General features: G+C 57.7%; 1 protein-coding gene across 1 annotated transcript; it reads right to left on the bottom strand.

Moving 5' to 3' along the window:
• Positions 1-1,889: 1,889 nt before the first annotated feature.
• On the bottom strand, positions 1,890-9,227 carry FGF5 (fibroblast growth factor 5). Its single transcript, XM_033059433.1, has 3 exons — positions 8,902-9,227; positions 6,577-6,680; positions 1,890-3,594 (listed from the first exon to the last, which is right to left on the bottom strand). Exons 1-3 carry the CDS (start codon positions 9,218-9,220, stop codon positions 3,253-3,255), a joined length of 765 nt encoding a protein of 254 aa, XP_032915324.1. The 5' UTR covers positions 9,221-9,227; the 3' UTR covers positions 1,890-3,252.
• Positions 9,228-15,641: the final 6,414 nt, after the last annotated feature.

Here is a 15,641-nt window from a genome sequence, read left to right on the forward strand (position 1 = left end):
GCTTTAAACTCTCAAACTTTGCTGTTTCTCAGAGAACTGTGCCAGCACCGAGCTACTTCCTTGTGCCTGGGTTGAAAAATCCAAGATAATGAAAAGTGATTTATCTTCTCTGAACACCAGTTTGTTTCCTAAAGCGCACACAAGACATCACTTACCAGCCAACTCCTCTCTGTTTGGACCCCAGCAGCCCCTTCCCGGATGAAAGGCCCAAGTGCTGTGTCCCAGCTGCGGACAAAAAGACTCCCATTAATCGCCTTGGATATGTGCAGGGCACTCAGAGCAACCTTGTCTAGTGAAAGTGACTGCAAAGCCCAGAACTGCCGAGGCAGACTCAGCTCTCACAGAAGTGCACGCTGCAACAAGCGTTCAGAGCTCAGAATAAAAGTTTAAACCCAAAAATTGCATAAGCTGTGCCTGAGCTGCCCTTGCCAGAGACTTTTGGGGAGTGCACGGATGCAAAGCTCAAAGGGTTTACCAAGGCAAGCCAAACATCCCGCAGGACACGCAGGAACACGCACAGTGAAACATCCCGGGTGAAGGAGCGCTTACCTTGCGACAACATGCACGGTGACAGAATCCGTGGTGACACAGACACTCGGTCCTCTCCCGAGGCGGTACCCCGGAGCCAGCAGCTTTGCAGAACGCACTCAGGTGATCCGCACTGCGGGGAGCCGCTCTTGCCGCAAGCCGAGCCCGGAGTGGCGGTGCCCGAGGGACATACGGGCGGTGAGGGAGCGCCCAGAGCCCGGGGACATGGGGACGGCCCCCAGCGGGAGGGATTCCCTCGCTCCCTCCGTCCGTCCGTCCGTCCGTCCGTCCGTCCGTCGGTCCGTCCCTCCCCGCGGCGCACGCTGCTCCAGTCCGGCGCTGCCGGCCGCGCTGCTCTCGGGAGCACACCTCGCACACACAAGGATCGGCCCTGCCCCCGAATGGGGGCCAGAACACCTGCGGCATCCCGCTCCCCAGGGCTCCCTCCCAGCAGGGCACACTGGTGCTCCAAGGACCCCAATTCCAGCATTTGGGACCCCCCGACTGCCGCTGTGATGCCGCTTGTTCAGGCGGATCGAGCGACCCGGGGAAGGAATCGCGGCCGGAGCCGAGCCCCGGAGCCCCGCACTCCTGCGGTGCGGCCCCACGGGAACGCGCGACTGGAGACCCCCGGGGCTCCTTTTGGGGGAGGTCATGGTCACAGCCCCACCCCAGCTCTCCCGGAGATCCCTAAAGGACCCTGCAACTCATCGGTTTGTTCATTTTTTCTTTTCACACCTGCCCAAACTCGCCAGCTCCATATAAAAGCCTCTTCCTCTCACTCCCGCTGAAGGATGCTCCTTCCGAGCTCCTTCCGGACACACAAATCCTTCTGGGGGCTCTGGAACAAGACATACACCCCTGGCAGGGAGGACTGCAGGGTCAGAAAGCGTGGGAAGGTTTTTTCCCCCTCTCATAACGTCAACGAATGTCCCCAAAACCAGGGAGCTGGGGCACAGTGACAGTTCACTGCCCTCTGCTATACTCCCCTTCCTCAGCTCCACGGGGATTTGCACCTTCTCTAAAGCTGGCAATTTTCTGGAAAGGAGCTTGGGAATCCTCTTTAGCTTCTTTGCTTTTGTCCGTCACAGTCAGACAATCCGGCTGCAAGGACAGCCCTATTCACCTGGCCGTGCTGTGACCCAGGTCCAGGCAGCTGCCCCAAAGGGGCCACTGGGGCACAGTTTTGGGGGTAGAGCAAAGGGAGAACCCACATCCCTTCAGCTCCACCCGATCCCCAGCCCCACCCTGGCCAAGCCCAACCCGACAGAAATGCGGAGCAGACGATTTTACAGCGCTCCTCTTTTTCCCTCGGGGGAAGGAAAGAAGGCACAGACAAAGGAAGAGATCACACCATCAGGTTATTGAAACACAACTGTTTTATTCCAGCGTCCCCATCCGTCCTCGTACGGGAAGCACGCGCGTCCGATCAGGGGCTGCCAGAAGGATGACAAAGGCTCAGAACCACGATTCCAGTGGGAGCAGCCATTGGTACCACAATCAGATGCGGAGAGGAGGCTAATTATTGCTGCTGGACGCTGGTGGGGCTCAGGTCCTGAGGGCTTCTGCCAACCTGAGCCCACCTGGGCTCCGATTAAGGCCTCGCCGGTGAGGTTCAATGCTACCAGTGCCTGTACGTACAGCAGCACTGCTAAACACTGATTACAAGCTCCATGTGCACAATTACTCCACAGATCACACCACGACAGAGAAACAATTCAACATCAGGGCCCTGGGGACACCTGGGTGGGAAAGACACTCCCCAAAGGACAAGCAGCTGGAACAGCATTTATTGCCACATTGCCACGCTCACTGTAAAATAAAAACCTTGCTCCCTGCCTCTGCAAATGTATTGAGAGTGAGAAAATAAATCAGCAGCAACAACTGTTGGATGAAATCAGTGGGCACCTGGGGGCCACAGGCATCCCTGTCCTGAGGGGACACCTGTGGAGGGACTCCTCCAGGGAGTGGGAAAGCCCCGGGACCAGGGCAGAGGTATTTCAAAGTAGGCATTGAATCCATACTTGGAAGGACGGGAAGAGACTCGCTCCTCCAAATGTCCAGGGAAGAACAAGAGAGACCATCAGGAGCGGGCTGCGAACAGCCACTCCCCCCAAATCATACACTGTGATGTATTTATCACAAAATATATACACACACCTATTATTGCCAACAAAGGGTTTGAAGACCTCCTGGCACCACAGATAAGGTGACTGAATCTGCAGGGCTTGGTCTCTCTGTTTTACCTGTGGAAAAGAAGAGCTGGCTTCTAAGAGAAGGGAAAGGGACAGACCTGGATACACGGTGCCTGAGGTATGGTCGGAGGAAAAAGTGCAGCAAGAAAGAGATGCAAGAAAAACAAACAAAACCGCTTGGCTCTGAACATCTCTCTCGTATGAAAATGATTGTCAAAGGAGTCACTGGTGAAAATAAGAAAATATGTCTGCAATAGAGGTACATTTCCGCTTCTTCCAACAACAGAGGGCTGACCCGAGGTCCGTGCAGCGCTTTCAGTCCACCGCAGGAATTCTCTTTGGCAAGCCCGAGCCGCTCATCCCAGCACGCGTGTCCGGGGATGCCTCCCAGCTCGTGCGGTGCGGAGAGGACCTGGAGCCCGGCCGGGAGCCGGCCCGTGTCCCCGTGCAGAGGGCCACACGAGTGTCCCGCGGGGTCACCCCGACAGCTCCCGGTGCGCGGTGTGCGCGGTGCCAGCCCCGCGGGGCGCTACCCAAAGCGGAATTTCAGCCGGTACCGGACGGGACCGCCGCTCCTGCGCGGCGGGGACGGCGCCGCCTTGGGCTTGGGCGGCGGGGGCTTCTTGTCGGGCAGAGCCACGGTGAAGGCGAGCTCGGGGGGCTGCGGCTGCCAGAAGCGGGGCAGGAAGTGCGTGGAGACGTGCTGGGGCCGGGCGCGGGGGCTGCAGCCCCGCTTGGCCTTGCCGCGCTTGTTGAGCGCCACGTACCACGGGCGGCCCGAGCGCGGGCTGCGGTGCACGGCCGAGGCGTACGTGTTGTAGCTGTTCTCCTGGAAGCGCTCCCGGAAATGGCAGTCCACCGTGAAGCGGGCCTGCGGGCACACAGGGGACACTGCTCACCAAGGCCACGGGCTACCTGTCCCCCGCCCCCCGTGCCGGCTGCTTCGGCCATCTCCAAAAGGCAGGCCCTAAGGAGTGGGTGGGAACGCGGGGCACCAACACTGAGGGTGACAGGCACCCCACTGCTTGGAAAACCCTCATTTCAGTAGCTGCTTGCCACCCAGCTTTGGGCTTCCTTGGGGATAAAAAGGCTTGGGCTGCCCCACTATTGCACTTCCCTCCTGCCCCATCCTACCCCAGCCACGCCCTTCCCTTCTCTCCAAGAAAAGCACTCCAAAGCAAAAGAGCAGAGCCTGGAACTCCATTGTCCACCCTGGGATCCCTGGCCATAGCGGCCAGCAGCCCCTCCCAAATCCTCAGGCACACTTTAACCTCGAGGTGGGCATGGTGCCTGGTGCCCTAAAAGCTTCCCCAGCCCCATTTCACAGCAACACCTCCAAACCGCTGACGTGGAGGAGATGCTGACTTCTCCAACTCCAAAACCAGCGGGCGAGAACAGCCCCCAGCAGGGCTTTGTAACCACAAGCAAAGTGTTCCAAAGCCCAAATTTAACCAAACAAGTTGAGCCTCACAGCTTAAGCGACAGAGCCCACAACCCGCCACGCACATTTTGCCTCCCAGCACTTAAATTAGGTCTTCCTTAGCTTGCTGCTTCCAAGGGACATCCCCTCCATGACTCATTCCTGCTCTCCGTGTCCTTCATGCACCCTCCCTGCTGTTTCCCCTATGCCCAGGCCTTCCCTTCCCCAGCAGGGCTCTGGTGACCCTTGGGGCTCCCTGAAGCCCCAGTGCTCAGGCAGGACATCCCATGCACAGAGGGAAGGACCTGCTCCTCCCTGGGAAGCACAACAACAGCTGCCTCACCATGATCCTGTCAGAATTGCGCACGTCCCAACCTCTCAGCTCATCACTGCGCTGCTCCAGTCTGGAAAAGCCATTTTCCCCACGTAGGCCAGGCAGGGCAACCACAGCGCATGGCTGGCACTGAATTTGCTCTGCAGAGCTCCAGAGACAACCACCAAGAGCAGCCCTCAAGTCAGTTAAATTCCAAAACCTAGCTGAGCAGAGATTTGCCCCAGTGAGGGATGTGCCTTTGTGACAACTCCTGGAAAAGGAGAATTACCTGGGCAAATCTGTCCCCCAGGCTCTGTGCTGGACAGGCACAGAACCCCTCCCACCCGCTCCGTGCTAAAAATGGACAAACAGGAGAGCGAGGATTTATCAACGAGGAAAAAGCCATCTGTGCACACAACTGATAATTGCCGGGATAACTGTCATTTCTGAAGCTGCTGCCTCTAAAAATGAACCACTCAGTAATTTAATTAAGCTGGCATTAAAAAAAAAAAAAAAAAAAAAAAGGAAAGAAAAGAAAGAGGAGGAGAATGCCTGTAAAACACCAAGCTGGGATGGAGCTGAGTTTTGAAGGAGCCCAAATTCCTGCAGGAATGACTTTTGCCTGCGGTTCTGCGTGAAGTCCCCAGCCTGACTCCCATATCAAAGCGCTGCCCTGAGTGACGGGCACAGGACGTGCTTTGTACTGCTCGGAACTCATTAGGCCATGAAGTAACTTCAATCCTGCCAGCGCAGGAAAGAACAACAGATGCCGGGTTTGCATTATTGGCATTGTTTAGTCCAGCAGTCTTTAGACATTTGGGTCAAGTTTCTACAAATTTGCGGCTTTCACCCGAGCGGGGCATCGTGTGTCCTCACCCCTGCCCTGACCCTCCTGGCTGAGGTCCCTCCCTGGCCCTGCCCTTTGTGTGTCAACAATTAACCATGCACCAACAAGGCTTGATTTAATTTCGGCCTGTGCCAGGGCATAAATCAAGGCTTCAGCTTGGATAAGAGGTCCATTGTATGCCAGAAGAGAAGGCTCTGGAGGGTCCAGCTATCGCGCTCTGCCTGCTTCCCCTCTCCTCTCCATCCTTTCCCTCTCCTCCTGCTCTGCTCCTCTGCTCCCACCTTTCGTTTTCCTCCATGGAGCCATTCCCCTTTTCCCCTAGATACTATTCATGCTCCTACCTTATTTCCTAAAGCAAGCAGGCATGTGCTCACCCTTTAAGCATCAATAGGCTTCAGCAGCAGCACTCCAAAAAGGCTTAAAGGAGAGAGAGGCGAGTTCATAAATCTCCCTCAAGTGATCTGCGGTCTCGGGCAGTGCGAGCACATCCATGACATCACTCTGGGACCGGGAGGTTTGTTTCAGAACTGCGGGCTGGGCGCTCGCCTTTTCCCTTTCCCCCAGCCATCAGCCCTGACCAGGCTCTCTGGGAGCCACCCTCAGGGATGAGATGCTGCCCTAAAAATGCCCTTCCTGGGCGGTGCATGCGTACACACCTTGCAAAGGCACTGACTTTGGTGTAAGCACAGGACCTCACTGTGTTTAAATGACCTCTGGGACTGACAAGAAGAAACAGGGAAGCAACATCCCGGGGTTGGAACAAGCAGCAAAATTAATTTATGGATTTAATTCGACACAGAAAGCTGCAAACAGCATCGTGAGACCTGCAGGAAACCTCAGCCTTCAGGAAACCACCCTGCAGAGCCAAGTTACCAGGGTTTTCCCACTCTGGCCGCAGCACAGCTGCACAGCCCGGAGCTCACCTGCCGAGCCCCCCAGGGCTCCCTGTCCCCAAGGGCGAAGCCAGCCCGAGCCGCGGGGCTGCCGGCGCCACGCGTGCTGCTCGCCGGAGACATTTGGCTAAACCCTTCTGCTCGTTCTGCCGCAGAAGCGGCTAAAAATAACCCAGCCGTGCTCAGGGAGCAGGCTCTGCCGATGCACACACCCGAGCGCACAGCAAGGAGCACGAAGGTGGGCTCGGGGGGCTCGGGCCCCGCCGTCCCCTCTGTGCCTGCCGTGCCAGCCCGAGGGACCCGGCGGGCCCTGACGTGGAGGTGCCACAAAGCCTTTAAAAAGCAACACATACTCATAGGGGGCGGGGGGGTTTACTTACACTTGCATGGAGTTTTCCTTTTTTTGACATCGCTAAAAATTTGTTGCTGAAAACTCCTCGTATTCCTACAATCCCCTGAGACACAGCAAATATTTCCAAAATACCTAGGATGACAGAAATCCCAAAATAAATCACAGTTCTTTTCATATCGGTGTGACAGAAAAAATAAACACAACTCAGTCTGACAGGTTTGCATTTCCTCTCCCACGTCCCTGCTCCTCAGCTGCCTGGCTCCACCCAGCTCCTGCTCCATCCCTCTGCCTCACAGAGCAGCCTCCATCCACGCTGGGATGGATACAGGGTGGTGGCTGTGACTCCTTGGTTGTTTTTTTTTTTTTAAGCTCCGTTTTGGGGCACAACTCCTGGCTGGTCTGTGGTAGAACAAGTTAACCCCTGGGGAAACTGCTGCCAAGGGTGGGAAAAGCCCCGTGTACCGACAGCCACCTGCTGGGATCAGAGCTGCCCACCCTCATCCTGGGAAATCAGTGGGACACAGGGCAGCTGATGCTCCCTCCCACCCCGTGCTCTCAGCAGGGCTTGGGGGACAGGGCACTACACAGCCCACCCATGGAAAAAACGGGAATTCAGTGAGCATGATGGGGCTTCTGGCCCCTGATGGGCCACGTAGAACCTGTAACTCATCTGACAGAAGAGCTGCAGCCTCCGAGCATCCCTCAGCAGCAGCACTGCCATGCCACCTGCCCAGGTGCTGTGGGGTACCTGGGGCAGAGGGCCGGGCATCCCCCAAACCCTCCCAGCTGGAGGGGGCAGCACCACGTCCCCAGCGTCCCCTTGGCACCCCAGGGAACTGGCTCTGGTGCCCCGCTGCAGCCCCAGGGGCTCTGTGGCCCCGGCCCCAGAGGAAGGAGCCTGCAGAGCATCTCTCCTGGCCCCCAAAGGCCGTGGGATTAACATGTCAGGAGCAAACACAAGCCACGTTAAATCCCCCAGGGCTGGGTATCGGATCACCACTTCCCATGTTTATTTTAAGGAGGAAGCACATCCCCCTGAGGCACCCAAGTCCCAGCACCAAGGGCCTGGGGGGCACTTTGGGGATGTTACGGGCTGCCACCTCCCTCATCCCATGTGCCACAGGCCACAAGCCATGAGGCTCTGCAGCCCCTCTGCAGCAAGGCGAGTAGCTTGTCCAACACCTGTCTGTCCTCAGGGGCACCCCAAAACCTCCTGCCTTTTGTGGGATGGACCTGGTTTTTGGGGCTGCTGGGGGTCCAGCCCCATTTCCCAGGGGCCAAAGCTGGGGTTTCCCAAAAGCCAGCTTGTTCCTTGTTTTCCAGCCAAAAGCCAACTTGTTCCGAGGGCCTCGTCCCGGCAGCACCCCGGCACAGCCCCCCCAGCAGCCAGGGCTGGCTCTGCTCCGGCGCACAGAGCTGCTGTCACTGTGGCCTTTCCGGGGGGGATAGCTCAGGTTAAGGAGGAAGGAACTGCACATAATTCAGGTCTCTGCAGGACAGCTATAGCACCAACTTCTGCCAGCCCTTCCGAACCCGTGTCTCCCAAAACCAGCCCAGGCGTGGGTGCCCAGTTTTCCTGTCCGTCCTCTGAACTCCTGCAGGCCACATGCCTGCTGTGCCCACAAAGCCCTGAGCAGAGCTCCTGGGCTCCCAGCATTCCTGCCCAGGGATTGTTCTCCCTCCTCCTGGGGCCACGGCACAGTCTGGGCCCCAAATTCTTTGGTCCCGGGCAGATGTGGCGGCTGATCCCCGCGCACTCACAACAGCTGAGCCATGCACGCGGCCAGGGTCACCTCGGGCCTGAGCCCTTGGGCTCCTGGAGGGATTTTTCATCCCCACCTGCCATTTCATTCTCTCTAGCAGGATATCATGGCAACTCCGACCAGAGGATAAGCCATGAGTTAGCACAGCTTTCTCTCAGGGGAACGTCAGCCTCAGTCCTATTTTTAAACTGAATATATCCTATCACTGTGCTGGGAGAATGAGAATGCAGGGAGAGGGATGGAAAAGTCCCACAGGGAAAGGACCGAAAAGGGGCAGCATCCTCTCCCTCAGGTGCCTGCCAAGGGGCTGTGGTGGGAGTGCAGACCTCAGGCTCCCACAGCATCCCCACCGGCTCACGGGAGAACCCCCGGGTGCCACTTCCCGGCAGGAGACAGGCAGCTCTCAGGGAGCCCGCAAACCACAGCCCCCCAGCACCCCGAATTCCCCTTCCCGGGTCCGCCAGCGCTGCAGCTCGCCCAGGGGACAGTGACAGGAGCGAGGGGCTGTGTCACCCCGCGGCGGTGGGAAGCCCGCAGGGACAGGGATGCTCAGCCCCGCCAGCCCCCCAGCCCTCCCGGTCGCCACTCACTGAGCGGGCTCGCGTCGTGGGCGCCGTCCACGCGGCCGTCGGGGTGCAGCTGCAGGTGGAAGCCGATGCCCACCCGGCAGTAGAGGCGGCCCCGCCGCCGATCCGGGCGGCTCCGCGGGAAGCGGCTCGGCCCCGCCGCCGCCGCCGGGGAGGAGGAAGAGGAGGAGGAGGAAGACGCGGGGGCGTTGCGGCCCCGCTGAGCCCCGCCGGGCACCTGCTCTCGCCGGGCGCGGGCGGGCAGGGCGAGGAGGAGGAGGAGGAGGAGGAAGGACGGGCTCATGCTGCCGGCGGGCGGGAGGAGGGAGGGAGGGCGCCGCATCCCGCTCCGCTCCAAGCCCTGGAGGGGGGGACCGAGGACGGGGGGAGCCGGGCCGCCCCTCCCCGCTATTTATAACCGGGCGGCGGCCCCGCACCTGTGCCCGGCCCCACGCCCCCCTCCCTCCACCCCGCCCCCCTCACACCCCCCTCACCCCCCCCCCCCCCCAGTTCCCCGCGGCAGATGCGGGACTCGGGGTGCATCCATCTGGGTATTAACTTGTCCTCCTCGCCGGGACGAGGCCACGAGGCTGCGGGACCCTGGAGACAGGCTCGGGTTGCAGCCCCCCGCCCGGGGTTCGGGGGGTGACACGGCAGCTGCACGGCCAGGCCAGCCTTGGGCAGGGGGCTCGGAGCATCCCCCGACCCGCACAGCCGCTCTCCCTCATCACGGGGCCACGCTCGGCAGCCCTTGGGGACAGCGGGGACTCCCCATCACGGCCCCCGAGGGCATCTCACGGCCTGCAGGAAAGCGGTGGCCCTTGTCCTGCTCCTTGGTTCCTGGGCAGGGGGACACAGCCCCCGGACCCCGTCACTGCCAGGTGCCCCCCAGCACCAGGGGCCGTGTTCCTCCCAAGCACAAAGCCCCCACAGCACTGCAGCACAGGAGGAGACCCTGCGGCAACAGCCCCTCCATGCCTCCGGCACAGCTCCACTTGGATTATGCTCTCCTCAGTTCCCAGGGCCACTCCAGGTCCTCAAAGCCACTGGGGAAACCTCACCTCTACAAAAGCCAACAGCGGCCAAGCACGCCCTGCCCAGCCTGCAGCCCCAGGCTGTGCCCTCATCACTCCTGCCCACAGGTGCTGTCCCCAAAATCCCACCCAGGAACCGCCCCCCAGGCAGCCCAGGGCTGCTCCTGCCCGGCGGGCTCACCCGGGCCACGCGCCCAGGGATCGGGTTCGGCAGGAAGGAGGCAGAGCCGCTGGCACGTCGGAGGGTGACCTTCGCCTTCCGAGGAAGCTGAAGGTCGGGGGCACAGAGAGGGACACGCTCTTGAGGAGCTGTACCCAGCCCGGTTGACACCTGGCACAAGCAGATGATCTCACAGCATTGCTGCAATTTCAAACCATTTCTCAGCACACAGATATATCCACAGAGCTATATGCACATGTGTTATATATAGACATGTATACATAGACAGCCCTATATATAGATGCACATACCTGAAGGAAGGTCAGGACACTCAAATCTTGTTTACTTCTCCCAGCTGTACTGGTTAGCCTGGCAAAATCCATGACTTCCACTTAGCCACCTCCTCTTGAATTACACACACATGCTGAATCCGGATCCATGAGGGCAATGAGGACCTGCAGTACTTCTTAACCTCTTGAATGGCGTTTGTGCAAGACTTTCTGTGTCAGCACACTTGAGGGAGGCATGGCCACATTGCTCCAGGAGGATTTCCTCTTGGGCATCCTGGTGTAAAGGCTGCAGCTGGTACAGGATCATGGCAGCAAAATCCCTGTTCTTCATCAGCAGACCAGAAACCACTTGTGCCACTGACTGTTAAAGGTGAATGCAAAAACATTTACAGTCACCGTCCTGGGGGTGGCCAGGCACAGCAGCAGCCCAGGAGTACAAAGGAGGCACCTGTGTGCCCAGGCCAGAGATACCCAGCATTATAAAACCTTCTGAGCCCAGAGGTGCACCAGCAAGTCCAGCCTCCCTAACTCCTACCCTGTTGTCTACCCCCACAGTTTGCAGCAGCAGTTCTGGTGCCACCCCGGCTGCCAGGCATCCTCTGCTCGCTCACACTTCTCTTTCTCCCGTTCAGTGAAGAATTCCCAGGAAACTCAATCTCCCGAGGCGGGCAGTGGCCACCAAGAACGCAACATCAGCCAGATGGGTTTGCCCAGGCTGGTCCCCAAGACCTGCTTTTGAAGGGAGCCCCACAGCAGCACACATTCCTGACCCTTTCTTTCTCTGCTGCCAGGCAGCAGAGCCCTTGGGGGTCACTCATTCCCTGCACTCCTCTTTTCTTTGCTGCAGGAGAGGACCCCCACTTTTCTGGGGGCTCCCTTGTCCCCATCAGAGCAATACCCAAAAACCTTCACTGTGGAGAAATGACTTACACAAGTCCCTGTGGCACACGGCGTGTTTTCATCCTCGCCTTGAAGCTCTGAGAGCTCACAAGCATCGCTTTAGGCATGACCTGGATGGTTTTGGGGGCTCTCTATTTGTTCACCTGCCTAACACATCCATTTTAAATTCTCCAGGTGCTCCTGTAGCACACCTCAAAAAAAAGCCCCAAAAACACCAACATAAAAGCAAATCAAACACGAGGCTTAAGTGTAAATAAATAAGTAGATAGAATAGTGAACATCCTGGAGCAATTGTGTGTAATTGCCTTTGGCAGCAGCAACTCTCACACACCAGCAGCTTTGGAAACCTAATGCTGATGTTATGTTATTTAAATTATTCAAGGCTTGGTTACAGAGAAAACCCAGGAAATGGAAAGGATAAGCTGGGTTTCACGTGTAAGATTCCCCCTTTGAAAATGACAAGGACTCCTCCTAGCCTGTTTGATCTGCTGCAGAGCACCAGGCCTGCAAATTGCTCGACAGCAGTGCTCCCCCCTCCCAATACCAGCCTGGTGTTATTCAATTGCCACTTGAAAATATGTGAGGCAAAGCATGAGGAGGCGAGAGACCAGCCAGCAGACCCCCAGAAAGAAAACCTCAGAAATGAGGATGTGCCAAAGGAGACTCACCACAGTCAAATGGAGGTTGCTGGTCCCCAGGCCACCCTGCAAGTCTTTCTGGAAATGCCCCAACTCTTGAAACAGGGAGAACATGAATGTCACTGAAATCACTCAGAAGCCACCTCAAAAGCCTGGATAAGGAAATCAAGCAAATTCTAACAAGTGAAAAGCAGAATCTTTTATACAAAGCTCAGAATTAATTTAAAAATATTTTATATAAAGTTCAAAATTAATTTAAAAAATTTTTAAATAAAGCTCAGAGCACACCAGCCATCCCAGCATTCTGCAGAACAGCACTGTATCTCACAGAAACTTCCCCCCTCCATTTCTGGGTTTTGTGTGTATTTGTTTTAAACCCACAATCAACACATGCTGTACTGGGTCAGGTCTTTCCCCATTCCAAATCAGACCTTAGCAGCAGGGAAAGTGGAGAAGAAATACTGTTTTCAGCTCATATGATTCTCACAACAAGGGAACTATACCAGCCGTTCCTAGACACCCACAGCTGGACAATGCACTGTGAAGAGCTAGGTATTGCAATGAGATCCTAATAGCTACTTTTGCAATTGGAACCACTTGGAGGTCAGCTAGAGATAGGCAGGGTACAAAGAGGAGCTCGGGCTCCTCGCAACAATGGCAGCGAACAGATCTCCATCTGTCCAGCACGCTGCTCGGCATCCTCATGCGCGGCAGAAAACCCAACACAAGGATTTTGGGACGGCCTCTGCAGGCTGGCTGGGAGGATGCTCAAAGGTTGCATGGAGAAAGCCTGGCTTGTGGACCCCTCTCAGACCTAAGGAAAAGAATCCGAGTGAAATTCTGCACAGCCCATGCCCACACTGACCAGGAGTTCAGGTGCCTGTGTCTAGCTCCCGGTGCTAATCCGTTCCCAAGGCTGCTGCCTCGTGGGGCTGGAGGCACAGCTCCTGCTGGCCCCGGCAGGACAGGATCAGGCCCGAGGCAGGCAGCACAGGCTGTGGGTCTGCTGCCCCTGCCTGCCCGATTACTGCGCCTTCAGACAGAAACCTCAGTGGATGCAAAGCTTCCTTCTGTTCCCCGGGAACAGCATTAATATCAGGATTTGTTGGAATTATTATCATTGCTATAATTTGCAGTGTGGCACAGCTACAGGTAAGACGGAGCTTACAGGGCAGCTCTGTCCCTGAGAAATGCCCATGTGATGTCCCAGCTCTGAATTTTCTGGGCTGTGATACCGGCTGAGGACCCTGCGTGGGGGAAAGTCAGCAGGTGCCCACAGCCCAGCCAGGTTCTGTGCTGTGCAGACATAGCACAGCATCAACCACGGACAGGGAAAGACTGCTAAAGGAAAGCAAAAAAAAAAAAAAAAAAGGAAGGGAAGAAGGGAAGGGAGATTCTCTGGACCCTGTTTCCCACACAGCAGCAGCAGCAATGTTGACAAAGTGGCAACGAAGCAGTATGTAGCCATGGTGCTCATGCTGACCTGAGCAGAGCCAGCATGGCTCCGGGGGGTGAGAGACCTGCTGCGGCCGAGCCCTGAGCCCAAATGGCCCGAGGGGAGCTGCTGTGACCCCCCTCCACACCACACCCAACTCCACAGGTTCATGGGCACTGCCTGCCCTTGTTATGGCCCATTCTGCTTGTGCAGGAAACACTAGTTGGAGTTTGATTTATCACTTTGGAGTTTCATATTCGATTTCACCAAAACAAAGTCTTGGATTAAATTTCCTCACTGCTCTTCTGTAGATTTTGTGCTTACAGAGCAAAACAGTGTGAGCTTTGTGTGGCAGTACACAGTGCAGGCACCTGCTGCACCACTCGTGCCCTGTCTAACAGTGTTTTCAGGGGGCTGACTGCAGGCTGATCCAAACCCGATGAGAGAAATGCTGGGGCTTAGCCCCGTGCCTTCTGAGACAGTCACAAGAACACACAGAAAGCGAGGTGCTGCAGGATGCTGCCAGGGCACGGCTTGCGCGGCTGTGCAAAGCCATAAAGTACTTGGGGTAGATGGAAGAGATTCTGAAAGTTGCAGGTGTGTGCTGGGATCTCGAGTACCCCTTCGTGCAGGGGAAGCACCATCCCTGCAGCAGCAGCAGGACAAGCGCCGGGAGCCAGAGAGAGCGGAATTAACGCCGCCCCTCCGGACGAACCTCGCCGGAGCCGGAGGGAGCCAGCCCCGAAGCCGACCCGCGGCTGTGGAGAAGCGAAGGAGTGCGGAGCATCATCCCGGGAAGGAAGGAGCCCGCCGGGCCCCGAGCATTGCCGCTAGCCCCGCGGCGGCCCCACTAGATGGCGGTGCCCACCCGCCTCTGCCGCCCCCGGCATCCCCGCAGCCCGCCCGCATCCCCGGAGCCCCGTCCAGCATCCCGGGAACCCTCAGAAAGGGGACGCGCAGGGCTGGCACCGCGTTTAGGGAAAACCCACGGGATGACCTGTGTCTCGTCCCCGCAAATAACGGCAGCAGGTGAAACTATGCGGATTCCGAGGCACGGAATGAGAACAGGGGGGTCTCTTCGGCTCCTGCCGTCGCTTGGGGGTTATAGGTACCGTGCCGGGGACAGTGTGCTGCGAGGGTGAGAAACACCAGCGGGAAGCAGGACTGATCTCCCTAGGCTGTCCTACGTGAGGCCGCTGGCACTTCCCCAGGAACTGGAAAGGCTTTGCAGCACGTCCGGATACTCCGTGAAAACCCCAAACGCTACGGCAGCACACGCCGGTGGCACCTGGACCCCGTTTACGTGTGGGGCTCTCGCTCTGCCGTGGGCTCCGGCCTTGCACAGCTCCGGCTTTGGGATCTTTTCCGTGCGAGTTACCTGCTGAGCCACGCACAGCCTCGGTGCCGGAGTGAAGGCAGCCCGTGTGTGGGAACGGGTTTCCTGCACATCCCCGGGCTGCTGCGTCCCCAGCGCCCGCCGGTGCCCCCCAAAGCACGGGGGGCTGGCACTAAACGCGCCCGCTGCGGGTGGAGCCCTTCGGAGCAGGCTGTGCAGCCGTGCCCGGGAGTATCCCCCTTGTCCTGGTCCTCCCGTGTGAGCCCGGCTGCGGTGCCATCACCCTGGTACTGCCAGGACAGACGGGACCCACCCCCGGCCCATTCGAGCACTCCCCACCCTAAGACACCGCGGGCTGGGGGCGTCCCTGGATTCTGCTTCCCCAGAAAACCTCCGGGAAACCCCCGTGGCTGTGCCCACCCTGCGAGCCGGGGACCACCAGCAGCCCTGGCAGGGATGGAGGGAAATACGGGCTCCAGGTGAGGTGAGGTGGGAAAATACCGAAACACAGAAAGACAGAAGAAAAAAGAACGACGGGCAAAAAGAAAAATAAATGCAAAACGAAAGAAATTAAAGACAACCCAAAACACGAAAGGAAGAGGAAAGGAAGGGAAAGACGGGATGATGGAGAGAGATAAAGACTGAATAAAACACCGGACCAAAGCAAAGATGCTTGAAAAAAGAGGAAGGGCGGACAGATGTCGGAGGGGCCGAAGGAAGGCAGGGGAGTAGGGAAGGAGCGCGGAGAGGAGGCGGCGTGGTCGGGCTTGTCTGCCCTTCCCCGCGGCCCGGCACGGCTGGAGCCCCGCTGGCACCGCGCCGCCGAGGGGCCACCCCTTCGTCACCGCCCATTCCCCCGCATCGATTAACGTCCAGGTGCTTTGAAGAAAATAAAGTCATTTATTGTCAAAGCATCCAACATATCCGGATAAACTATAAAGTTTAATAAATCTTTTTTTTTCCAGAGGGGC

Source organism: Catharus ustulatus, chromosome 5, assembly GCF_009819885.2.
Source record: "Catharus ustulatus isolate bCatUst1 chromosome 5, bCatUst1.pri.v2, whole genome shotgun sequence".
Classification (NCBI taxonomy): Eukaryota; Metazoa; Chordata; class Aves; order Passeriformes; family Turdidae; genus Catharus; species Catharus ustulatus.

Bases quoted from the DNA above. Each gene is read 5' to 3' on its own strand.
- FGF5 (XM_033059433.1), bottom strand. From the start codon at position 9,220: ATGCGGCGCCCTCCCTCCCTCCTCCCGCCCGCCGGCAGCATGAGCCCG. The intron at 6,681-8,901 runs GTGAGTGGCGAC...CTGTCATCCTAG, and splicing joins CCACGACGCGAGCCCGCTCA to GTATTTTGGAAATATTTGCT. The intron at 3,595-6,576 runs GTAAGTAAACCC...GTGTGCCCGCAG, and splicing joins AAGGAAAACTCCATGCAAGT to GCCCGCTTCACGGTGGACTG.